The sequence below is a fragment of the Halyomorpha halys genome, unplaced genomic scaffold (genome assembly GCF_000696795.3).
Source record: "Halyomorpha halys isolate HHAL.00 unplaced genomic scaffold, Hhal_1.1 Scaffold363.1, whole genome shotgun sequence".
Classification (NCBI taxonomy): domain Eukaryota; kingdom Metazoa; phylum Arthropoda; class Insecta; order Hemiptera; family Pentatomidae; genus Halyomorpha; species Halyomorpha halys.
Window position 1 is genome coordinate 271,473 of NW_027106613.1, and position 27,136 is coordinate 298,608.

A 27,136-nucleotide genomic window follows, 5' to 3' on the forward strand; every position below is an offset into this window, starting at 1 on the left:
AGTTCCTGTCCAGCCGAAGTAGTTCATCGCTAAGGGAATAGATATACCTTCCAATGGCTTATCGCCCTGCCAGATGCCAGCTCCTGACGCTTGGGATGTTAGGGAGTCATCCGTGTAGCAATTAATGCCATTTTTGTTTTATCAATTTTGACACTTTGTTTAGTGCCTTTATATTTGCGGATTTGTAAGTCTGAGTGCATGGAAAGCACCCTATCCTCATCTATCCGCTGAATTATCTTCCCATGTCCTTGCCAGAGTCAGGGCATTGGATCTAGTATCTTGTTTAACAAGCCTGTACATGGTGTTCAGAGCTTGTGTTTCAATGTCCAGGTGCAATGGAGTCAGGCTAAGCATAAATTTTATTGCCTCATAGCTCTGTTGATCATCAGCCATGTGAGCCTCTGTAGTCTCTATCGAGTATATTTCCTTACAATCCTACTTTGGCTCTGTGCCACCTGCATCACCATTTTGGAACGATGTTTTTATGGATCTAAACAAGGAGTTACGAAAAATTTCATGCTCTGAAAATGTTAAGGGGCTTAGTTAAAAACTCATACACAACAAAAACCTAGCTGCCTTACCCCATACGGTTCATAGTTACTAATGTGATTTGTCTCACAAAAAGTTTAGAAGAACTAAGATTCTAATTAGAAAGTCTCTTAATAAGAGCTTATTAAAAACCAAACATCCTACACACATGGAAACCACAATCTCTATTAAAGCTTAAATTTAATCTTGTTCAATTTACTATTACTCATCATTAGCATTGGACTAATCATAATGTAAAACATTTGTTTATATGCTACTAATTATTATGCTATTTTAAACCAATATTTAGAATAAAAACTAAGAATGTGTTTATAGCTGGTTTGGGGTAGTACAATGTATATTGGATGTGGAATGACATTTTATGAAGATCCTAACAATCAAAAATATCCATATCACTCTCTCTTAGTATGCAATTATAAACCAGCGTAAGTAAAGACTGTGTTAAATTAAAATCATTACAAAATATAATATAAACATTTAAAGAAGATAGAAAGATAAAAAAAAAATGTATATATATAATAGTTGACAAAACATTAACTTCTATCAATTTTCTCTTCTTCTTCTTTCTCTCCATCTTTCTGTATCTTTTCCTGCATAGGCCTTCCCTTTCGGGATCAATAGTCACTTCCTGGGGTGACCAGCCCTATTGGGAGGCGATTTCTTTCCCTTTTTTCTTCCAGACATACCTGTCCCTAGCAGTTCTCCACCAGAGGGGTCCTGCCATCCTCTTGAACATATCACTCTATCTTTTCTTTTGACGTTCTCTTGTTCTTTGAAGGTTGTATGGAGTCCATTCTGTGGCAATTTTTGACCATCTGTCATCTTTGCATCGAAGGAGGTGCCGTGCCCATTTCCATTTTTCTCACGTTCACAATGCTTCTTCCAATATTATTTTCCCACACCTGTAATTTCCTCTCCTGAGCTATAGTCAGTGACCCTGCTTAGCATCCATAAGTGACCACTGGGCTAGTGATACTATCAAAGCCCTGCCTTCTAAGGTCAATACTTGTTTTTCCCTTCATTACATGCCTAAGGGACCAAAACCTTTTCCAACTGAGTGCCAATCTCCTCTGGACCTCTTTTGCTCCTCTATCCGTGAATGATATCAACTGACCCAGATAAATATTCTTAAATATATGCCAACTTATGGTTGTTAATTTCACACTCCTCTTTTATGCCATTTGTCATAAGTTTTGTCTTTGATAGTTTGGATAAAGAACAACCTCTTCACACAATGCCAGAAGCCGCTTTATCATTTCTCTCAGTTGTTCCATACCTTTTGCAAAGAGCACATTATCATCTGCAAAACGTAGGTTGGTCAGCCATTTTCCATTTATTTTAGTGCCTACTTCTTCCCATCCATGACGCCAGAACACCATCTCCAACACAAGAACAAACAAAATTGGGGATAGCGGATCACCCTGTCGCGCACCCCTCTCAACATCAAAGCTTTGTCCTTTCTTTTCAGTCATAATATATGCTGTCATCTCCTTATAAAGCTCTGTTATTATCTTAATATATTTGTCCTCTATTCCTATTAATCTTAGTGCCTTAAATATTTCTGAATGTTTAATACTGTCAAAAGCCTTCATAAAGTCAAGGAAACAAAGATATAGAGAGAAGTTATATTCATTTGTATTCTGGATGATTTGGTTTACAGTCTGAATGTGGTCCACTGTCGAAAATCCCTTCCTAAAACCTGCTTGTTCTTCGTCAACACATTCAATTATTCTTTTTGTTAGCCATTGTTTGAGAACACTGGTGAAAACTTTTTGACATAGTTGGATAATGGAAAACCTCAAAAATAATGCTGCTGTATAAAAAAGGCAACAAGTATGATATAGAGAATTATCGGCCTATCTCCCTCTGTTCAACTACGCCACAGAGTTTCATAAAAAGAAATTTAATAGTTTTTATTATTCTCAGATCTAATATATAGCTTTAAAGACAACAATATTAAATGAAAAGATACAATATTAAATAGATATGAGAATTTTATTTTAAATTATATATAATATTATTGACTCTTATCTCAGGGTGGGTTTACCAGACAATCAAAACACAATGACACTTAACTAAATAAATAGCTACTTTCACAAATATAATTAAATCCTAGGTGGATCAAACTAACCAATTATTTGTGCTTCTTTGACGAATGATGGTTCTCGATGTCTTTGTTCTAAATGCTACCTCTAACAGTCAACAAAGGATTCAGTCACCTCTGCTTACAGGAGACGTCCTATCACCTAGCGATCCAAAAAAAAGAGTATCGTCATTTTCTAAAGTGACTTTCTTGTTTGGATGATACATTCTTCTTGGATGACTCTTGATGTCTACCACTGACAGTAGACAAAGGATGGTCATCACCCCCTGCTTCTAGGAGATGTAATCTCCTCTGTGCCTAACAACAAGTGTCCTTCTTTCTTCATTGTTCGATAGAAGATGCTAACATCAATTGTAGCGCAACCGCTCTAATTAACTTACAATGATTCATGATGTAAATTCTTCATTGACAATTGTTTTCGTCTTTTTTTTCTTCTTAGATTAATTTGTACTATAATTGTGGTAGAGAAACAACAAATGTTGAACAATTTCAATCCATCCACTCAACATAGCAGTAATTCCACAAACTTCGGAAGGATGTGTGCCACCATCTTGAAATATTTGAAACCATTTGTTTTGGTCTCCATAACTTCTGAATACTGAAATTGGTTAGCTTGTTTTTTGTTTAATAAAAGAAAATCAACAAATATTAATGTTGATACATAAAATAAAATATAACTAAAACCACCTATACATAAAAAAACAACATTTTGTTTAATAGTCTAGAAATAATAGACTAAGCGAAAAATTGACTAACCAAATTGTGAATATACACCTCATGCATACACCTCTTTAGGAGGCAGTGAGTTACAATATGTGTAGAGGGTCAGATTATTCTAGCTCTATTTTTCCGAATGTATATTGGACTTCTATTCTGCTTCCTATACCTTCTGTACTTTTGTCAGAACCTACCTATATGACTTGTATACCACATCCATCCTGCAAGGACCTACAGCAAATACCTGCAGAACTTGCCATTTCCTTCATGATTGTAAGCGCATACCTTACAGAGTGAAGTTTCCATTCTGTGAGGATTTACAGTGAATACCTGTGAAACTCACCCTGCCAATTCATCTCCTCTACAGCTACCTAACCCATTGAACATGCATTGTCAAGGGTTACGTAGAGTACCTCACCTCTCAAATTGGTGCTACCTTGACACACTGATACAAAGCCACCTTAACACTCTTATGCCATTACAAGTGTTGAGAAACCTCCCAGCACATCCACTCCTCTCGGTTCTTGCTTAACCCCTTCATTTGGTCAGGGATTAACTTCTTCTACTTCCAATAATCTGTACTCATTCTTGCTCTGTAACTCTAGGATGTCCACCTAGTGTCCTCCCTGAGGGTTAAACTTCCAATACCGTTATAGGATTCATGCCCTCGTTCACCCAGCAGAGATATCCAAACCACTTAAGCTGTCAGCTTTCCAGAGTTGTTTTGAGTTCGGGAACCTTCAGCTCCATTCTTATACTCTTGTTTCTTATACAACCCGTCTGGTTTTCCTAACAGATCTGTGTAGCAATCATATATTTTACTGTTATGCAACTGATATTCCTGTCCAATATGTTCAAGCTTTAGGTGAGGACTTATAAAAATGCATCTTTGTCTTCTTAGCTACTTCATGGTGACCGATGATACTATTAGTGATCTGGTAATAGACCTGATTCGCATTGGATATTATGTTTGAAATCTTAGTGTCTATTTTCCCCAACATAGAAATTACAGTCCCTAAGTAAGTAGATCTATATTCTATTGTAATGTTTATTGATTTAAATAACAAATCTCTGAATATTATAATATATGAAATGGTTGTTATATGTGTGAAATTAAAGTATTTACTAGAAACAATACATAGATCAATTTAAGATGTTTGTCTGATGATCATAGTTCATGTTCTAGCTGGTAAGTCACGTAATATAGGTAGTGAATCATCTTTAGGTGATTGGCCAAGCACAAGTGGTTACTTTATTTAAGCTCATGGGAGTACTGCAGTGTGAGCATCCAAAAAAAAATTCTGTAACCTTAAACACTGCTATGTTGCATCAAAGGAATCTATTATTGAAGCTTGTTGGCTGTTAAAACCATTAAATGATTCCCATTGACCAATATCATTTTAAATAAACTAACAACATGTGCTAATTAAAATTTGGATGTGGATGTAATATTTTGTTTTTCAACAATGGACAGTGGCAATTATAAAGATGAAAAACTATATGATGAATATGATGGACCGGATAAATGTGATAAAGGAGTTCTTTCTCAAAAATACCAAGGCCTTTGTGGTAATGAAAATTCATTAATAAATAGTAAATAAATATTTTTTATATAACATAAATATATAATATAATAGTGAAAACATTATTGGCTTTTATACTTGATTCTTATTTATATCTTTTGATTATGGTCTCACTACACATATTCATCTCTCCTGACCTTTAAAATTATAGACATTTTTGTTTTATTTTCACTGGATCATTACTATTGCTTATTGAAGGGAAATTTGTTTAGGCATGGTACAGTAAATTGGCCTTGATAAGACGAAAAGTGTAACATTTCCTTCTCCCCCTTAACAAATAAATCCTATGAAGTAGAAATTATTAATGGTGGTTATGCTATAGATGTAGGATAAATTTGGTTTTCAAAAAATTCGCACTATTTAAGTGGTTTATAATGAATTATTTCTATGACCTTAATCCTTGTACACTATATTTATTACCATATATTTCATTTATAGGTAAATGAAAATAAAATTTAACTATTGTCATAATGGAAAAATAATAATTTCAAATTTTTCCATGATTATTACTATTAACAATGAGTTAATTTTTTCAAGTAAACAACATGAAAGTTATTTAAAAAAATTTATAGAATATTTTCTGTTCTTATGAAGATTCATTTTAATATATTCTTGTGGTGATGAACTTCGTTCTGACCTGTAAAACAAAGTTATTTACATATGAATGCGATCTGAAGGGATCCTCCAGAAATTATCTCTGCTGAGGGTCCTGAAGACTGTGCAATGAGTGTCATTTGAGGCAGTGCAGGTGCCGGCCGGAGTGATGCCCCTGGATCTCATTCTCAAGGAGGATTTTGTCAAATATGAAGTAAAGAGGTAAAGGCTGGAAGTTCTACTGGAGGGAAATGGTGAGACTCCAAACTTATGGAAAGACATACTGCAGGAGGACTCAACAGAGTAGTGGAAAGGACAGTGGGTGGCGAGCCAGAAGAGCGAAACTTTGAGAAAGTCCTTTCCCCCTGTCCATGAAAGATTGAAAGCTAATCGGGTCCTTCCAGACTACTGGTTTCGCAAAACTGTGTGTGTCTGTTTGTGTATGCAGCTTAGCTCAAAAACGAAAAGTCCTATGAAACTGAAATTACATATTTAAGGTTGGTTATCCCTTTGATTTTATAACAACCTTTTCTATTGAATCAACTTACTGGAAGTGCCACTTTATGTATTTGATTTACTCAAAAACAGCTCTAAAAATTTTTATTACACTCGGTGTATCAGTATAAAGTTAAATGAGCATGCTCCGAAGTACCCTTTTTTTTTTTTTAAATAATTAACTATCTCAAATTTTTACATTAATAAAAAATAGATAAATATCAAAGGATTTAATAATTGAATTCAGAACATAAATGGAAAAATATTTTTTTCATGTTGAAAACACATTTCCAGTTTTGAAAGTTTTTGGAACAAATATGTCACATATAAAAACATGGAAGGTAATGGATGAATGACTAAAATCATTTAAATAAAAGGTCTGTTCTAACATGTGTTGGTTTTTTAACTACTAGGCTCGTGTGCAGTGTGTCTTAGTTTCACTTGGTCTAAATATGAACCTTTCAGTCAATAGAATAAATCATATTTAGCTATTTTTTATATTGATTCTATAATGATTTAGCATTGAATTAATTTCTAAGAGCAAAATGCAAACTATAGTAATCCGTTATATTTTTATATTTCTGCCATACTTTGTAAAAGAAAAATGTCGAAAAGTACTTTTCTAAAAACTGTTAAAATTTGAGTTGTCAACTGTCTATTGAACGAGTCATTTGGAAAATTAGAATGGGATTGTAATCTTTCCACAGGCTTTGATTGATTTGATAGGAAGGATATAAGTCTAACGTCCGAAGCTGTTGGGAGACATAGGACCTTATTCCTTATAAAATGAGGATTGTTTCTAAATTATTTAATTTTGTTGTTTATGATGTTTTTTTTTTTGTCATGAAAAACAGTATTAAATTTAGTTATATGTTGATCATAAACTTTTATTTTAACTATGTTTACAGCTCATGATGCTGAACATGCCAAACTGGGTGATACATGCTCCTCTTCTCAAGGTAATATTTTATGGCCATTTATCTTTATTACATCAAAATGACTTTTAAAAACAAAGATTTATGTTTTTAAAGTTACATTGTTTAAGTTTAAAGTCCTTTCGGTTTTTTTATTCATGTTTTGTTTATAATACATTACATTTTTCTAATGCAATTAATACTGACATAGGATTGTTTATCCTATTTGTAATATGTAAACAGTAATGTCTGTTGACACGCGTACCAAAATTGGTTTGCCAAGTTTCGAGCAGGAAATTTTGACATAAACGATGCACCACGACCTGGTCACCCATAAGAAATTGAAACCATTGTTGTTTAGGCAATAGTCGATCAAAATCCATCCCAATCATTAGAGGTCCTAGAAGTATCACATATAAGCATAGAAAATCATTTTCAGAAACTTGTCTGAGTTTCTAGGCTTAATGTTTGGGTCCCCCACTGTCTGACCAAAGCCAACTTGGTAACACACGTTTCCATCTGCGGTTCACTGCGAAAATGTCAAGAAAACAATCCATTTCATAAAAAACTTGGGACAGGGAATGAAAAGTTGATTGTCTATGATAATGTGGTGTGAAAAAAATCTTGGAGACCCAGCAATGAACCACCTGGAACCACATTCAGTATAAAGTGGGATTGCACCCAAAGAAGATAATGTCTTCTGTATGGTGGGATTTCAAGCGTGTGTTTTTTTAGTAGCTGTTACCACAAGGTGTATCGATCGATTCCATTCAATACTGCTCACAATTAACAAAATTGGATGAATCGATTCGAAGAAAACGCCCAGAACTGGTAAATCGAAAGGGTGTCGTCTTTCATCATGACAATGCTAGGCCCCACACTTCGTTAGTCTCCCGCAATAAATTGTTAGCCCTTAGATGGGATCTTTTGCCCCACTCTCCCTATTCACCGTACCTTGCTCCCAATGAACTACCACTTATTCCGGTCTCTACAAAATTCCATAAATGGAAAACGGTTTGAAAACGAACAGGGTGTCAAGGAGCCTTGATTACTTTTTCGCTATTAAGCCACAGACATTCTATGAACATGGGATTATTTAGCTGTTGGTGAAATGGTGTAAGGTAATCGAAAATAATGGACATTACATTGTAAATTGAAATAAATATTATATCCAAAATATACTTAGTTTTCTTTCACCCAAAAAAAACGAAAGGACTTATTTGCCAATCCTATATAATAATGTTATTATAATATTTTATGATATTATGTTAGCAATTGGAAAATTAGACGCAATAAGAAGTAGTGATCTGGAGGAGTTTGAACTAGCAACTATTTGTTTTAGCAAAAAAATATTTTTTTTCCTTCTGTCCCTGAGTTATTTGATTCTAATATAATTTAAGATATGAATTTGGTTGTCGCATTAGTAGAGAACGAATTTTCATCCAATTGCACCTTTTGTTCCCTAGCTCCAATTTTGTCAGAAATTCGAATCATGGAAAAGACATTCAAATAACACTAATTTTATATTGTACAAAATTGCACATTTCAGGGTTTCTGCACAAAATTGCATGTTTCAAGGTTTTTCTACACAAAATTGCATGTTTCAAGGTTTTTCTGCACAAAATTGCATGTTTCAAGGTTTTTCTGCACAAAATTGCATGTTTCAAGGTTTTTCTGCACAAATTGCATGTTTTGAGGTTTTTCTGCACAAAATTGCATGTTTCAAGGTTTTTCTGCACAAAATTGCATGTTTTGAGGTTTTTCTGCACAAAATTGCATGTTTTACAGATATTGGACAAAATTCCACGATTTTTATATTTGCTTTTATGTTTTTACTAAATTTAATTCAATGCGTGTAATTTCTCATATTCTGTTTACTAATAATTATTTATTTTAGTTTGAATTTATTTTTTTTTCCTTATTTAATTTATAGTTTATAATTACCAATAGTTGAGGTAAAGCATTAGCATATTAGCATATGAAGAGTCAAATTCAACCTAACAAAAGAAGAACAATTGACTAATGAAGAGAAGTTAAAATCTTTATATTTTAAAAAAAATTAGCTTTGTTGCTTTTTTGATTTAAGGAAATTATTTGAAAATAATGAAAGAAATATCATTTAAAAAAAAAAATTGTCTATATACGCCTGGACAAAATTAGCACATCGGTTCATTTTTTATATCACGTGACAAATAAACATTACAATCCTGTCTTCAAAAACACTAGCAATAACCATTGCTGGTTAGAACCAATTCATTTAATACCAATGAGAAAGTAAACAATCAAATATAAAACACAAATTGATGCTCTAATTTTGTAATATTTTAGTGGTATTTTTTTTTCTTGCTTCTTCTTCATTAGCTTTTCCCTCTTTAGTGTCTCTCAGAGCAGAGGAGCATTCAGCCAGGAATTACATTCTTTCCTATTTTTTCCTCGCCTGTCGGAGGTCCTTACCCTACAGAGTCGCTCAATGTAGTCAAGATATGACATCCTATGGCAGCTCCTAGATCTTCTGCCATCTAGGACATATTCCATGGTCTTTAAAGGATCTCTGTGGTCAATATATCCAACTCTCCACTCCATACAAAAGTATGAGTAGATATACTGTCTTGAAGATGTATAGCTTCACATCTTTGCCTACTTCTCTCTTCCATACCACAGTGTTACATATCTGGTAGTGAACTGCATTTGCCCTGTTAATCCTGTTAGATATTTCAGCATCTATCACTGTGAAGTCTGTCACCACTTTTAATTCTTCTCCATTACAGCATATGTGGATATCTTTCTTCTTTCTTCCAATTTGTAGGATCTTACTTTTGTTGGTATTTATAAGCATTCATTTTCATTGGAGCTCTTCATACTATTCCATAACTGCCAGTTGTAACTTTTTCACTGAGTCCATAATCAATACCACATCAACGGCGTAGATGAGAAGCTGTATCACTTCAGGATTAAAATTCCTATGTCCTAGGAATATCCTGTCCGTTCTTCTTTTACATATGGATGCCACATCATCCATGAACAACAAAGGGCTTACTTAGGCTGCCTCCTTTTTTGTCCCCCTTTTGCTGAAAATCCTGATATTTTCCCGATGATCTTAATCCAACTTCCTTCCAAATTCTTCCCATGATTTCTGTTTTACCACTCTTACTGCTTTTTTGTCTTGTTTTGGGCCAACAGGTATGCTTCCCATTTCTCTGAAGTTTTGTTCCAACAGTTTCCCTTTCATGCTGTTTTCTTTTGTGAGACTTGCACTCTCAGTTCTTTGCTCCACCATGATGTACGTTTACCTTTCGAGCAAATCTTTTTCATTCCACACATTATAGTACTACTCGCAGAATTCTATCCTTTATTTGAATCCATAGATTGTCAAGGCTTGCATTTGCATCTAATACCTGGACCCGATTCCTTAACTGTACTTCATACTCATCTCTCCTTTGAGGGTCCTGCGACTTCTCTACTTCAATTCTTGAATAGGCTTTCATCTTCTGCTTTCTTTTCTTGAGTACTTGGGTATCAGCAATCAGGAGCATGAGGTCACTTCCTATTTCTGCACCTCTGCTTATTTTTACATCTGAAAAATAACTTCTTATGTTTCGGCTATGTATGAAATAGTCCATGACACTGTTGACATTTCTCTCACATGTATGGACTAGCTTATGCGGCTTATAGCTTATTTTATGGACTAGCTTATGCGGGAAGAATGAATTTGCCAGTAATAGATCATTTTCAATGCAGAAATCAATAAGTCGTTGCCCACTTTCATTTTTAATGTGTTCTCTGCGGTGCAGTCCCATCACTCCATGTGCTCTTAGGTGATCCTTGCCTGTTCTAGCATTGAAATCTCTCATGATCACTATGCTTCTATTGCAATTTCTAGCTTTGGTGATTGTTTGCTCAAGGTCTCTATGAAATATCTCTTTAGCTAGGATTTCAGCATCATTTGTCCATCCTGTACGATTTCATTTTCTCAATGATCTCTGGCAGGTGATCTCATGTTCCATGTTCCTAAACGTATGTCCTTATCCATGCCATGTCGTTTCCTTCCAAACTATCCAATTCCAAGTCTTGTTGCTAATTTGCTCTGAATCAATGATTCTCTCCTATAGGTGATTAACCCAGTAGGAGAGGCCCCATTTCCTCGGGATAACTGGCCGGACTATACCCCTCAGAACTGGGTATGTGTTAGTCCACGGGTCTTTATTCGATATATCCACCACCCGAGGAACGCGCTTCCTGGCCAGGCTCCGCCACATTTTTTTTTTTCTTGCAACATATTATTTTTCTAGAAGTAAGCTCCAAAAATCAAACTTATTTATATAGAATACAAATTAATATTATTTTGATATTGTCGAAAAATGTTTATTTTATTTATTAATAAAACTTTATTTTAGGACTCAAAGAATCAGTTGTTGTTATCCTTATCAGTTCTGCAATTGTCTGGTACAGTATCTTATAAGTATAATAAAAAAATCAAATGAAAAATAAACAATTTTTTTTTAATGTGGTTTATTCTTTTGTTTACAAATATATCTACTGTTGTGATTAAAATGATATGTCACAATTGACAACCATTTTTTAACATTGATATTCCCATCAAAAGGGTAACGTAATACTCTACAACAAACAAATAAAATAATAACATATTCCTTTGTGATAACATTGTGTCTAGAACATGTATGGTTATCCTTCAGTGGTGAAAGTGGTGTTTTTAACAGTTTGAAAGGTTGACATTGTACCTATTCCTATATTTATCGCGGTTGATAAATATTCAAGTGTTTCAAGATCAAATTTTCAGCTTATTAGTTCTTCATATATAAGTTGCAAGGATTTTCTCACTGCAATCTCTCACCTGAAAACAGGAAATATTAGTTTAATGTCTGAGTGAACAAAAGTTGCTATAGTTCTAGTTAACTAATAAAATGGTGATACTGGTCTCAGTGATGGACATATTACTTTATTTAAAACTAGAAAACTGTCATGGAGAAATGTAGACCACAAATATTTTCAAGAATATAAAGGTTTTTTTGTAGGTTAGAGTTTATCTCTTATTAGAGTTGCTTGTGGTCTATAGTTGAGTTCGAATATCCCCATCTACTCATGGATTCTTGAACCCAATGGTGCCAATGGAATGAGGGACATTCAGGAAATCATGGTCTATAGGTGTATCGGAAGAGAGTTCAGTCCAAGTAACTAATGGAGGTGAATGCCCAAAGAAGGTACGCCAGAGAAAAGAGGAACAAAGATCACATGAGATCTCCAGGGAAACGTTGGAAACGAGAGGAGTCAGGATCTGAAGCTGAAAGAGGAGAAGTTAGGCAGAGTTACAGATCCAGAACTGGATGGAGACGATCTGAGAGGGGTAGGAGATTCAGAGAATTGAGGAGTGTGGTGACCGCAAGTTGGTGTACAACATTATAAACAGAGAAAAGAGTGGTCTGTGATGTTTACCTTTTTGGCTTGTGTGTGTGAGGAGGTTGAGATGGAAAACATATGTTCTGTTCCCCAGCAGAGCTCATATTGCTCACCTGTATTTAGGATAAGGAACCATTATTTGCTATATGACTATATGATAATCCTCCGTGGCATCTAATAAGATGTCCCCAGGGCATCATCTAATTTAAGCCTTTTACCTACGAGGGTGGTCTGAAATGTTTCCGACCTAACAAAAATACAAGACATTTTTTGATTTTTTTTTAATTTTTCAACAGTCTCCTTGTAACTCTATACACTTCACCCATTGATGCTCTCATCTCTGTAACCCGTCCAAAAAGTACTCTAAAAATTATAGTTCATGAAGCTACTTGCCTCTTCATTTGATGAAAATCTCTCTCCTCCGACCGCAATTTTTATAAAAGGGAAAAAAAGAAGTCGCTCGCGGCTAAATCTGGTGAGTAAAGCGGATGGTCAAGCAGTTCAAACCGTAATTCGTGGATTTTGGTCATGGTAAGAGCTGAGGTGTGAGGCGGTGCATTGTCTTGATGAAACAGGATTTTCTTATTCTGCAAATGTGGCCGTTTTGCCGCAAGTTCTGCTTCAGCTTGTCAAGTAATGATGCGTAGTATGCTCCTGTAATGGTTCTTCCTTTTTGAAGATAGTCGATTAAAATAACTCCATGAATATCCCAAAAAACAGTCTCCATCACTTTCCCAGCCGAGAAAACAGTTTTTGCTTTTTTTGAAGCCGGTTCCCCCTTTTTGGACCAATGTTGGTTTTTGTTTCAGGCGTATAATAGTGTATCCAAGTTTCATCTACAGTAATTAATCGGCACCAAAACCCGGATTTTTGCGCCAACAGAGCGTTGGAAATGTTCATTCGAACACATTTTTGGTCTAAGGTGGCCCCCAACGTGCGGACAGCATTCTCATATCTAAATGTTGATTTAATATGTTGCAAACACGTTATTTTTACATGTTCATAACCTCTGCTATCTCTCTCACTTTAATTCGGCGGTCGTCTCGCACCATTTGGTGAACTTTGGCGATGCTTTCGTCGGCAGTTGCAGTTTTTGGACTTTCCGAATGTTCATTGTCTCCCAAGCTCTTACGGCAACGTTTAAATTCAGCTGCCCAAATTTCCATTGTGGTAAATGATGGTGCGAGTCCCCATACACAGAATTCAACTCATCTTTGATTTGCCTTGTGTATTGCCTTTCAAAAACAAATATTTAATGACAGCTCGATACTCGATTTTGTTCAATTTCACTAAAACACTCACTCAAACGACTGTTACATAAACACTGCGCGTCCAAAATGGCTGAAACTTTGGTGGGTAACCGGCAACAGATCAACACCGAGATTCAATTGCTTTTATTTACGAGTGCTGTCATCTTCACGTTGCGGTCTGAAACTTTTCAGACTATCCTCATATACATCTGTTGCTATACCGCTACCTGCTAATCCAGACTGTAACTATTACAGCCGCCGAAACCGCTATGGCCCGGCATGACGCAACGTACCAGCTAATATGGTAACTACTATTTATTGTTAATACCTTAATTGTTATATGTAACAAAACTTTCTAAGACATTGCAATATTTTTGACTGTATCATTTGTATAAATAAAGATTCCAATAGAATGTGCTGATTCACTGAAAGCTGACACAGATATAGCCCAGAGACAAGAGTTGGCCAAAATTAGAATATCTTAGTATGAAATAAGGTGTTTCACAAGAAACACCTTAAAAGGCAGAGGACCACCCTCCACTGTAGTATATACAGTAGACCATATCTTATTTATTCTATAATTTTGGAAGATTATACTATCTTTTATTTCTTTGCCTTCTCCGGGTGTTTCCTCTTTCCTAAACCTTGTATCCTTTCCTAGAATCCGGTGGCTGGCATCCTCTGGGATTACATACTCCTTCGCATTATGTCTATAAGAATAGCACCCGGTAAAACGAAGTTAGCTTCCTGCAATACCGCCCGCCGGAACACTCCGGGCATGCATTCCTCTTCGTTTCTTTAGGAATAGTACCTTGTAGGACGAGGTTACCATCATTAGAAGACTAACGGCACCCGTAAGTCTCATCCTATCTGTTCACCTAATCAACTACCATATCAAAGTTAGCATGGATTGTCGAGGCCTCCTGAGTACATAACATAATCAGATCTAATACAACCACCTCGATACATCTCCGCTTTACTCCAATAAATACTTTCTTCAATGCAATGTATACAATTTTTTTATTATTTGATTGCAACATCTTCCGTAGTGGGTAATTTACAGAACTTAATGATTAAAAAAATTATCATATTTTTTAAGTCATAGGAATACATGAACAAGGAAGGTTATAGTGTAGGTTACCAGAAATTTACAGCATGACTAATAAGCAAGGCCACGTATTTCCTTGACCAAACACACTAAATGAGCACAGCTGCAGGGAGGAGGAACAAACAACCACGCACCAAAAAATTAATGTCTGTAGAAACGTGATTTAATTGAAGTGTGCAGTAGGTTTTTAATCGTCATTTTTGTTATGTTTCCAGATGTAAGTTATTTTGTGTAAAAGGCTAAAATATGTTGATAAAGAGGTAATATTTAAATCAAGTAAAAGGGTAAATAACTTTGCTCGAGATAAATAAATAAACACAAACTAGAAAGGATTGACAAGAGGGGAGAGGGAGTTCCGCTCAAACTCTTCGGTTCAGGTGTGCTCATTTGGTGCGTTTGTGTTGCTTAAGTTAACATGCAGCCTAAAATTGTCTCTGTGTGTACCTATGAGAACAGCCCAGCTAAGAAACGTTAAAATAATTTAACTTAAATTATATATTTGTTGAGTAAGGTATATGCTGTGTGATAGTAACTTTTTGTTGAGGTAGGTATATGCAATGTGATACCCACTTTTCCTCTAAAATCGTCTCTCAAAAATCTATGAGCTTTTCATTTCTTGGTAAAAATCAAAAATTTATGTTTAAATAATTCAAATAAAATGAATTATGACCATTCAGACCCTGATGACTATCTTCCTACAATCAATCACATCCGGCCTACTAACAATCTTTCAAAATATATATATACACACACACATATAATTTATTTTAATTACACATCATATCACACATTTTTTAACCTTTATTAAACTGATGAGGAAATTCTGTATTTTGGTATATTTTTTTGGTACAGGATACAATTTTTAAAATCATTCGTATCATTATCAAGTTGGAACATTTTATGGTTCCGATTATGTTTTAAATTTTTTGAAGAGTAGTGCCTTAAATTATACATTTTACAGTTTTGAGATCCTTGAATATGTTCAGGCTATATCGCTGGACACCCTGATATATAAACATATACATAAATACCCCTGTGTTTGTGTTTCAAATACAAATCCAATATCTGCAATGTAACATTCATTGGGAATTTCATGCGTTCAAATCCATCCTCAACAATCTTTAATAGATAACATAAAGCCTGTCACATATTGAGATTTAATATGATAACATAAAGATTAGTTTAAATGCAGCATCTCTCATATTTCACAATGGATTGGATATTGGTATTGTAAAGGGGCCTCTACATGTTGGCCGAGCCATGGCGAACTCAGACATACGCGAGCATGTGGATGGGTGGCTTGGCTTGGTTGGCCTAGGCTCGTTGCCGAGCCGTCGAGAGTCGGTTTTTGGACACAGATCAAAGGGGTTCGTGAGAGCGCTCGTGTAGCATCTACACCATTGTTCTTTGTCTAGTTCCACATGAGAGCTGTTAGGAGGTTAAAGGTGTTTGTTGGTACTTTTTATAATAAGTTTTATATTTAATCTTATTTATTTATATTTAATTTCCTTTTATTTTATTTTTTTGTAATAAAAATAATACAATCCAAGTGCAATGGCTGAAACTACTAGTACGTCCGCCATGCTTGCCTCTCTGAATAACACTGACATGTGGATGGTCCGCTCTTTGTTTGCGAGGATTTGTACGAGCCTCCGATCCGTGGCGAGCGGCCAACATGTGGATCCACCTTAATATGATCATGATTCAAATTCAAATTCAATCCTTGGATATCAAGTTATAATCCTGGGACTTAAACGTAATGACTAACAAAATTTTCATGGAATATTATCTGCGATGAGAAACAATTTAAATTAAATAATTTTATGTTAATTTGAACCGTAAGACGCAAATCTTGCTTCGAGTCTATTTCATCTCGCTCCTTGTCCAGATCCCAATGAAGTAGTTTAGGAGAGAGGAATGAATCACTTCGACTTCAAGTCTCTCTCACATCGAATCCATCTCACTCCATGTACAGAGGTCATATGTAACGTTGTTCGACTAATTCACACATTTCTCAATATTATTATATTGTTTATGAATTCTCTCCTAATAAACGTATTCTGAGTACAACCAAACTTATTTCATCTGTTAATAACTAAATTTACACACATGTGTTAATTTATTTTTTAGTAGGTTTTTAATCTAGATTATCTTCTACTTATCTATGTAGGAGTAATAGAGTTTAATGTTCCATTAAAATTCATTGTTCAAATTCTAAAGGCTAAATTAAATTACGAAAATTTTAAGTGAAGAATATGCAAAATTATCATCAGAAATGATTCTATGTTTTATTTTTGCAGTTATAATGATGGTCCTTCCTATTGAAACCTGCAAAATTCTTAGTGAGTTTTTGTACATAATAGAACTTAAAGCATAATTATAAGGCCTAGCAGCCACTTAGTATTAGAGTCATACTCTACAAGTGCTATATATTCTACTAATAAAAAAAAAAATAAAAAATTTTCATTGATTTTTTTTGTTTTTATCCGATTGCAGTTTATTGTTACCTCTTTAGTAATATATTTTTATAAAAAGTCAGTCATAGAAATGACTAGTTTATATGGTACATAAATTAAAAAAAAAAATTGTGATTCCTGGGTTCTGAAGTTAAGTTCAGGGTTGCGAGCAAATAACAGAAAATCCATAATATGTAGATATACTAACATACTTAATATCTCAAAAATCACCAAACTGTTTGATAAACAGTCATAACTTTTTAAACAGCCAACTGACTTCATAACTAGAACAGTACATTTTTCAGTAAAAATGAAATTTATTTATAAGTTAGTCGTTTAGTTAGCAACAACTGATTTTAAAATGTAGATCATCGGTCTGTCGCTAGGCAACGCCGTTACTCTTACTTAATTATTATAATACAAATATTAAATACATATGTTTCTTTTCAAATAAACAAAAATTAGAAAGAAAATATTACAAATAAAAATAAACGTAATTGAAGGGCCGCCCTTAGCTTAGTGGCAAGACAGTGTTACCAATTTTATGTCTATTGGCGGTGCCGGTTCGAATCCGGCCTGGGGCGTTGACTTTTTTCATTGTGTGGTGGTCCCACAAAATGGAAAGATTTGACCCCCAACCATGGTTAGGCAGTATAGGACTCCAATGGGGAGTCTTGGCCGAAAAAAAATATAATTGAATCAAATACATATACTACGTAAATATTATATACCATGGGCGCAGAAAGAGGGGAGCAGGGGTTTATTTATTCTTTTTGACACCCCACGAAAAAAAAATAAACAGTGAACTTATTTCATAAATGATTTCCTTCTGGAAATATGCCATAATTAGGAAGGTAACTTTGATTGACATCTTCACGGATCACAAGATCACTACCACACCTTTGAAAGGAAAAGATGAGTATAAGTCGATTCTTCGGTAAAAAAGGTAAGATTCAATGAGCACAATTATTCGCCATATACTTTTCTAAAAATAATGGGGAGAAAATAATTATAGAATATTAATTATAAATGGAATTAAAAATAATGAATATAAAAGAACCTTTATTAGATACCATTATTCCTATTGTGGCTTACTATTTTCCATTTCAATAATCTCAGAATGTTTGTTGAAAATAAATCAAAGATGGCAACCATCGTTGAAGAGGTAGTTAATATTTTTGCCAACCATATCCCTGAAGGCTGATGCTCTCATAGCAAACATCTTCATCAGCTCTTATATTTTTGTATTTATTGTTTTGTCTTTATGTACGATTATCAAGTTTCATTTACAATATTTTATTGTGATTATAGGTAATACAAATTTTAAAAGTAATGATTGAATTTTATGTTGCGGAAATAAATGGTGATTGTATTTCTTGGACTGTTGCGGAATTAGTATCTTTCATGCTTACCCAATGTTCCAAAATATATGTATGTGTGTGTAATGGGCTGTCTTCTCCCCCTTGGCTAAATCCTGCCTACGCCCATGCGATATAAAACTTAATTATTAAACATGGCAGTAACATAACTGTTTACTACAAACTTAAGTTGTATACTTAAATTAGTTTCAATGACCAGGATTTTTTTGGTTCTTTTCTTGTTCCTGTGCATACCTCAAACTACCTACTTTATTCCAATAAAACACAAAAAAGATGAATATAATTATTACACTTTGAAGTTACCTTAAATATAATTATAAAGAATGAAAATAAAATTATTTCCCGAAATTTATCTAGGAATTAAGCTACGAAAACGTTTGCACTTTAAGAAAGCGGAAAATAATTCAAGTCAAAATCGAATTGAGTAAGTTTGATTTTTGATAATTCCATTACTTCATAATAAGAATTTTATTGCCCTCCACAATATGGGGCAATTGAAAAATAACATACCTATATATGAGCGTCTCTTTGAGTCTGCATAAGAACAAATTTAGAGGCTTTCCTCTCAACCCTATTGTATGCCTTACAACCTTAGATCATGGTAAACTTAAAGACTCCAGCGTTGTGAGGTGAAGGAAGGTGAGGATTTTCAACTAAACGGCTCATGGTTTGCAGTATGATGGCTTAATGAGTTCTGACTTGAAATAATTATTATAACTCCCAATGACACGTAGGTTAGTTCTATAATCAGGTTTTTTTAAGCGACTCCCCTAGGTTAGACGAAAAAACAGATGGAGACGCTCACGAATTCCAACAATTAGTTGCTAACCAGGCGAAAACAAATGAGCTAGCAAAATCTAGGAGGTTACAGACGGATTCGTTAAGAATGTCCTAGTGGTTTCAACCGAACTAATTTCTCTATCGAGCAGCTTATTCATAATTGATGTAGTTTTCAAATTCCCAGGGTTGCAAAGTTGAAAATATGAGACAGACATATACTATGTAAACTCTAAACGGTGAAGAGAAATTTATTTTTCTTAAAGTGGTTAGTATTACTGATATTCCGCTCCAATTTTTCCCATCTCCCTTTCCGTGTCGTTTGTAGATGCATTCAAATATATAAAAGTTAACCCTGAGGTTGAGGAAATCGAACTGCGAGATTTTTTATTACCTGTTCCTGCAATAAAACGACTATTCCAAATGAGTGAGTTGTAGTACGGTCCTTCCCCTTAGTAAAGTATTTTTTATATCCACATATTAATAGCCAAGACCTACAATCAGCCAGGGACACAAATCGCACACTGAAGATAGTACTATGGATCTAATGATCCATTAGAGGAGGGGTAGAGTATCAATCGCTAAGTCCGTATTGTTTGTCAGCACTCAAATTAAAGCTTGATAAATGAACTATAAAGTATTTTATAATTATTATTTTTGTTATTTTATTCGATTTAAAAGAGAAATACTTACATAGTACCATTTAAAAAATAGGCTTGTAATATAATTTAAACAATACTTTTCAAATTATATTTCCATATGTTTATTTCTATTTTCTACGTTTTGTTTTATAAATTGCGTTGATTATACCACCTTTTAAAATAAGTTGTCAGCTGTTTAAATATTATCTACTAATTAATATGAATACCTACTTATAACATATTATTATTGATAAATGGGTTTTCGAGGCGTTAGGGGCCGAAACACGCACAACCTGTGTATTTATAGTCCACTTAGAGAATATATGGAAAAACCATGAATTGTATTCTTTATTTATGGAACAGATGCTAAAATGATAAAGGCTTCGATGGGCGGGCCGGATGTTACGCTGTTGGGTGCCAAAGAGATTTTAAATAAACATCTCGAACTATTGCACGGAACACTACCTAGAGTCAATCCTAAACAAGGATGCGCAGATGTGCAAGATGATTCGAGGAGCCTACTAGGTGTTGGAAGTTGTAGTACATCTGCACTAGATTGAATGAACTGGCGAAAACTGCTCGGTGCGTTTAGTACACAGTAGTTGATATGTTAGTTGATGATGATGATGTACCATGTTTAAATAAAATAAAACTAATACAAAAACATATTATTATCGAAAATAAAAAAAAATTAAACATTTTCGTTGGGGGGAGGGGGCCAAAAGAGCTAGACTGCACCAGCTCTTAAGAGAATAGTGGGAGCACTTTGGAGTATTAGCTCCACGGCCTCAATACATTTTAGTGATATTCACGTTTTTTAACGCCAACGGTCTAGGCTTTGGACCTGCATACGTGGATTACTAGTTCCTAATATTTACTTTAAATAGTAATCTTTATTCTGTTGTGCTGCGGGTGAATCACAATCAATCAAAAATTCCTAATAAAAACTTTTGAATCACATTAATTCCACATTTTTTATTATATAACATTAATAACAATATATTATTGATTGATTCTATAATAGTAGTAATAAAAGTAGCTTCAAGTACCATTTTTGGAAAACTACCTATAGGCGTTTGATTCTCAAGTTTTGATATTGTTATCATATATAAAATTTAAAATATCAACACATTCCTTAAAAAGAATACAGATAATGTTTCATCCTACTATAGGGAAGTTGCATTAACAATAAATATTCCTTTCGATGCAGTACTAGTTAAGTATCGACACTCAATAGTACGGATCGATGAATCGATACTTGAAGCTTGTAATGTTTGCCGCTTGAAATAAGTCCAAAATACCTACAAATGCTTGGTCAAGTCACAAACTTTCTTAAAAGGTCTTAAAAAACATCGGCCATAATTTCTAATTATGATCATAAAATGCCTCTAATAATATATAAATTATTAAGTAACAGAAGTTACTATCTGAAAAGAGTAGATATTAGTCTAGAAGTATAATCTTAAATTGAAATATTTCTGGAGTATTCTAAATATGGTTTATACAAAGATCCTAGCCATTAGGATATACATTTAAAAGGTCAGTTCACAAATCTGTGTTCAGTTTTAACGGTTGTCTGTTAAATGAGTTGTTAAATTTTCTTTTCCCCATTACTGCTCGGAATCAAATTAAAATACTTGTTATAAGACTAGATATTTTCACTTGGTAAATGGGGAAAATAATGGACTTAAAAGTCATGTTCATCCTCTGTCAAATAATGATTCCTTCTGGGAAGTCCTATTCTCACATTACTTGTAGTGAATACTAAATTGCTCTTAAATGTTTCAGAAAGCAAGCCTTTTACATGTGAACAAATCTTGGGTTCCCTTAAGTACCACAATGAAATGAGGAACAAAGTCGCACTTGGAAAAACAAAATTAGGTGGAGCTAAAAACATGTGGCAATTTGTAAGTTTAGAGGCTGACCTCTTATTTTTTGTTTAATAGAAAAACTGTTTTTTTTTTATTAAAAAAATGAATTTCAAGAATGACTCATTATTACACAAATAGTGATGAAAGAATATGGTTAAATTTGGAAATGTGAATAAATAATTTAAAAATTTACTAGCCTCTGAACTTGAATTTGGTATATTTCGTAGTAAGACTGTAAATGTTCAAATGCCTCTAACAAGTTTCTGGTACTCCATACCTGTGCTTTGATTAAAAGCTATATGCTATATGGAATTTTGTTGATACTTAGGAATCATTCTCATGTTTTATAATTGCTAAAAATCTCACAGCTGTGGATGTATCTAACTTGAATTACATTTTTTTTCTTTAATTAGATATTGTATGGTACTCCTTAATTACACATACGATTAAGGAATTAAAAGAAAAATATGATTTTCCGAAGTCTATTCTAATACTATCAGTTTTAAGCTTAAAGACTCACAGTCCTTAAACTTTAACCCTCAGGATCAGCCCTGATGAAGCTCTGTAAAGTGGGGCGAAATGTAGGTTACCATTAAATAGTTTTTTACCATTTTGTACCTTAATTGATCACCACCCGAACTGTCTTACTACAATTTAAGTTGAGATTAATTTGAACGATGACAAAAATTAATAAATAAATAGGATTTCATTAATCTATTTATGAAATAATTGTGTAATATTCATTTTGCCAACCCTTTCTTAAAAAATATTGAAGCAGAGCATCAGTTTTAAATTAATTTTGTTCTTGTTCTACCATTTTCTTGTGGAAGTCCTTGTTTAATAGACACAAGGAAATGAAATGAGAGTTGTTATTGTTGTTGATTGAACAGTTCTATTAATGAATTAATAAAAACTGTAGAAATAATGATAATGGGTTAGTTGAAGTTCTATAAAAACACTATAGATCAACTAATAAGTCAATAAACTTTAATTGTAGATTCCCTCGCAATAAGATACATATACTAGTCTGATATGACCACTCTCCGTAATAATGTGAAAAGAAAGATCATATTAAAATTATTAACTTCATTATATTCTGTTTAAAATTTCAGAAATGGGATAAGGAGATTGCAGATCTTTCACTTAAGCATTCCCAAAAATGCGAATTCAAACATAATCCAGATAGACGTAAGAAACACTCAGTTTTTCAGCCATAAGTAGTTATGTACTATTCTTTATTTAAAGGAGACAACTTTCACACACAAAGCAAAACTATTAAGATGTTTCTGACAATTGGACAACATAAATTTCTAAAGACAAATGGTGATTCAAATGAAATATTTTACTCTTGCACCTCAATCTATCTGTCTATGCTCCAATTAGGCAAAATCTACCCTGACTAAAACTGTTAGGCGGTTATTGGGAAATGAAACTTGCAAAATATTTCAAAGCCTATTGTATCCCTGAGGAACAGTTCAAAGCTTATTATTTATGAACGATATCGTCCTGATCGTAGATACAACAAACAAGCTATAGCTCGCCCTTGAGGAATGGCCGGAAGTGCTTTTTTGCAAAAGAATGACTCAACATTTCCAAGAGCTAGGTTTTAGTTATATCAAGCTGATCTGTAATGTTCAAAGCCTGCCAGGTCTATTACCCTACTTGCGACAGGATAGTGTGGCTCAGACAGTAGGTAAAGAAACTACAAGGTTCATGTCCAAGCTTGAGTACCTTCCAACCCTCACGGAAGAAAAATCTGCATTATGATGGACTTACCCATGCCACTGCTGCAAAAAATCTACAATTTATTTTTATTTTACTTATTATACACTTAATAGTGGGAATCTATTTAATTTTTGGAAACATAATTTTTTTTATATTTGAACTATGGGGCAACCCAGCTCTCAGTTGAGCGCTGTATTTATAGGACTGCTCCTTATCTAACTGCATCCATCCGGTAGGTCCAGCCCTCCTGGTCTTTGTGTCTGCTTCTTCACCTTCATCTTCTATCTATGGCTCGCCAATGCCGGGTAGTCAAGCCCATCCCAACATAAAGTGCATCGGGTCAACCACCTCCTTCCACCCTATGGGACAACCCAGCTCTCAGTTGAGCACCATATTCATGAGGCTGCACCTTATCCAACTACATTTGTCCGGTAGGTCCAGTCCTCGGTCTCAGTCTGTATTTGCTTCTTTACCTTACCTTCTTCCACCCTATGGGACAACCCAGCTCTCAGTTGAGCACCATATTCATGAGGCTGCACCTTATCCAACTACATTCGTCCGGTAGGTCCAGTCCTCCTGGTCTCAGTCTGCATTTGCTTCTTTACCTTACCTTCTCTTCCATCTGTGGCTTACCGACTCCAGGTAATTGAGCACATCCCAATGTAAAGTGCATTGGGCCAACCACCTTCTATAACCCTTAGATGAACTCCCCGAAGAAGGGATAGTTCTCATCTTCCATCAGATGGGAGAGGTCTAACTGGGCAAGGACGAAGATCCTGGTTTTCCTCTACAATACCTTCTATGGTAGTGCAATAGGGCAAACCACCTTCTTCAACCCTTAGATGAACTCCCCGAAGAAAGGATAGTTCTCCTCTGAGAAGAGAGGTCTGACTGGGCAAGGACGAAGATAGTCCTGCAGATAGCCCTCCATACATCAAGGATCCATAGTCGAAGTGGTGGAAGACAAGAGAGGATACTAGGAGCTGACGGGTGTTCTGAGGACTGGAGTTATGGAATCTTAGGAATTGTTTAAGTACAGTTATAGATTTCAGAGATCAGAAATGAAAATTCGCATGAGGTTGTTGGAGGAGGAGCAGTAAAGAAAGCATTAAGCTCGTCTGAATCAACTGAGTAATATAGATTTAGGACTTTAATTGGAGAGGTTCTTTAGGATTTTCCATTTAGATTTAGGATCAGGTGCTTGGGATAGGATGTTGTAAAAGTATTGCTCCTTGGCACGGTGTGAGGATATTTGGGTAACGTTTTGGAGGGACTTAAAGGTGGAATAGTGCTCTAAAATTCTGGTGCGTCTGAAGCGCCTTCTGGTAGCGTCTCGTCTTCTCATTAAATTTCTTATTTCTGAGTTGATCCAGGGAACCGGAGAGCATTTGAAGGTACGGGTTTTAAGAGGAGCATGTTGGTTTAGGAATTTAAAGAGATTCGAGGATAGGCATCAATGGATTAAAAGTGAATAAATAGGTTCTAAGGAGAGGGAAAGTTCATCAAGGTAAGGACCAATGTTTTCTATGGTTAAGGAATTAACGTTTCGCCAACTAATTTTCTTTGTTATAAGCAAGGGAGTGGGAATGTTGTAGGAAATTTTGATTAGGTCATGGGAGAAAAGAAAAGACTTAGGAATTTAGGAGGAGGATAAAAGGTTCTCTGGGGAATCAATAATAAATACATCAAGCCAGGTATCAATGGACTGGGTATGATGTGTGGATTGGTAGGGAACAATATAAAGGTCTAGGGTGAAAATTAGGTCCATAAGGTTTATGGGGTTTATGTTTGTGTTCTTTAAATGAATTTTAATAATTTAATCATATTTTTTTTTCACAGCTGAGGATGTTGGTGAAAATATAGGATTTAAGGCTAATTCTGCTAAGAATGCCAAGTCCCTTTCTGACTATGTTAGTATGATGGAGATGTGGTACAATGAAATTGATGATTATGATGAGAGTGGAAACCATAAAGGAGTCGTGGGTCATTTTACACAGGTATCCTGGAATAATTTCATTTACAGTTTAGTTGTGTGGTAAAGGAAGTTTCTGATCCATAATAATCAGTATCTCAAAAGAAATGAGGTATCAGACATGATACACAAAAATCATATCCAATGATAAGGACCAAAAGTAATTTTTATCATCTGTTAGGTATCATGCAGCTTTGGTCTATCTACCCCTAATCTTAGTTCAAAGTCCTTCTTTAAAAATGTTCTTTTTGAGTTCAACCATGAACAGTGCTGTCTCGGTAATCTATATTTGGGCTACTAATCAGTTTTTGGACCATTATTATTCGTATAATAAAATATAAATGCTACGGTTCTTTCAAAAAAGATGTGATTTTTCTCTTTGAAATAAGTGCGATAAATTCTATCAGATTTGCCCCTAGTTCTAATTACATTCCGATTAAGTTATTGATATAGATTACAATAATAACTCAGACATCTAATATTAGAGGGAAGATGATAATAAGGAACCCCATTTTGTTTGTAAGTTACTGTAGTTTTCATATCGTGTTTGAATATAAATTTATGATACAGATGAATCCCCTTACTAATAGCATGGAAGGTTGTTTTTAAATTTTTAGGTGCCAAAGGAACATAATTGTTCATTATGTAAAAAAGTCAAGATTGGGTGGTAAAGTGTGGTAATATGGACTCTCCAAAGTAAAGACAAAATATTTTTTTTCCAAAAAAAAAAAAAAAAAAATTTATTGATTAAACACCAAAAAAAGTTTATATAACTTTATATTTCCTACTAATGTACAATCTTGAAAATGTATGGAGGTGAGGCCAACTGGTAAAAGACCTATCAGGAGCTATATGGAGCATATCCAATGACTAGGTCTGGAAAGAGAAAAAATGCTGGCTCAGATGAAGATGCTTGCCAGAGACCGAGATATGTGGATTAAGTGGTTAGAGGCTCCTCCACGCTGAAAGGCACTTAAGGAGGATGTGAAAGAAGGAAAAGAATGTACAATTTTAGTTTTAATTTAGTTTATTTTGCCATCATATATGCTTTTAAATTAAAAATAATATCTGAATCAGTACAAGTAATATATATTTAAATTAACTAAAAAATAATATATAAATTAATGTTGTTTTTTTTTAATTTGGCACAGAAGCACTGCAGCTAATAAGGCTTATTGTGTACCAATAACAATAAGACAATACTGCAACACCACAACATTGTGGTGAGCTCGTTAGAGCTTAAGGTTTGAAGATTCTAACAATCTTAGTAGACTTGAGGGATTGATCAGCTCGCACTGGTTAGGATCCGCCACACGATCCATCCCGTGCGAAAGTCAAACCTGCAAATTGGTCACCCCAACATATTATGTGGTAATCCGTCTCATCCTTAGCATTGCAGAATCTGCACAGGGGTGACTCTGTTAGCCATATGATTATTTAATCTACAGTGGCCTGTATAGATCCCTGTAATTATCCTAGAGAGCTCCTGTCCAGCCGAAGCAATTCATCGCTAAGGGAATAGATATACCTTCCAATGGCTTATCGCCCTGCCAGATGCCAGTTCCTGTCCAGCCGAAGTAGTTCAT

At 34.6% G+C, this 27,136-nt stretch overlaps 2 protein-coding genes across 4 annotated transcripts in view; both read left to right on the forward strand.

The window, feature by feature from the left end:
* LOC106681754 (ancylostoma secreted protein) overlaps positions 1 to 11,457 on the forward strand; it is a 58,138-nt gene extending 46,681 nt beyond the window's left edge. Inside the window, exons 11-14 of one of the 3 annotated variants that reach the window (XM_014422234.2) lie at positions 865 to 974; positions 4,845 to 4,939; positions 6,951 to 7,001; positions 11,351 to 11,457. In XM_014422234.2, the coding sequence (XP_014277720.1) occupies positions 865 to 974; positions 4,845 to 4,939; positions 6,951 to 7,001; positions 11,351 to 11,415 (321 nt within the window). In that variant the 3' untranslated portion in view covers positions 11,416 to 11,457. Of the gene's footprint in view, positions 1 to 864; positions 975 to 4,844; positions 4,940 to 6,950; positions 7,002 to 11,350 lie in introns of those variants that run through there. The other 2 variants (XM_014422238.2, XM_014422239.2) reach the window with 2 other exon arrangements.
* Positions 11,458 to 16,877: 5,420 nt separating this feature from the next.
* LOC106681758 (venom allergen 3) overlaps positions 16,878 to 27,136 on the forward strand; it is a 23,022-nt gene continuing 12,763 nt past the window's right edge. The window contains exons 1-4 of the mRNA XM_014422243.2: positions 16,878 to 17,071; positions 21,771 to 21,889; positions 22,966 to 23,041; positions 25,418 to 25,575. Coding sequence (XP_014277729.1) covers positions 17,005 to 17,071; positions 21,771 to 21,889; positions 22,966 to 23,041; positions 25,418 to 25,575 — 420 coding nt within the window. The 5' untranslated portion in view covers positions 16,878 to 17,004. The remainder of the gene's footprint in view (positions 17,072 to 21,770; positions 21,890 to 22,965; positions 23,042 to 25,417; positions 25,576 to 27,136) is intronic.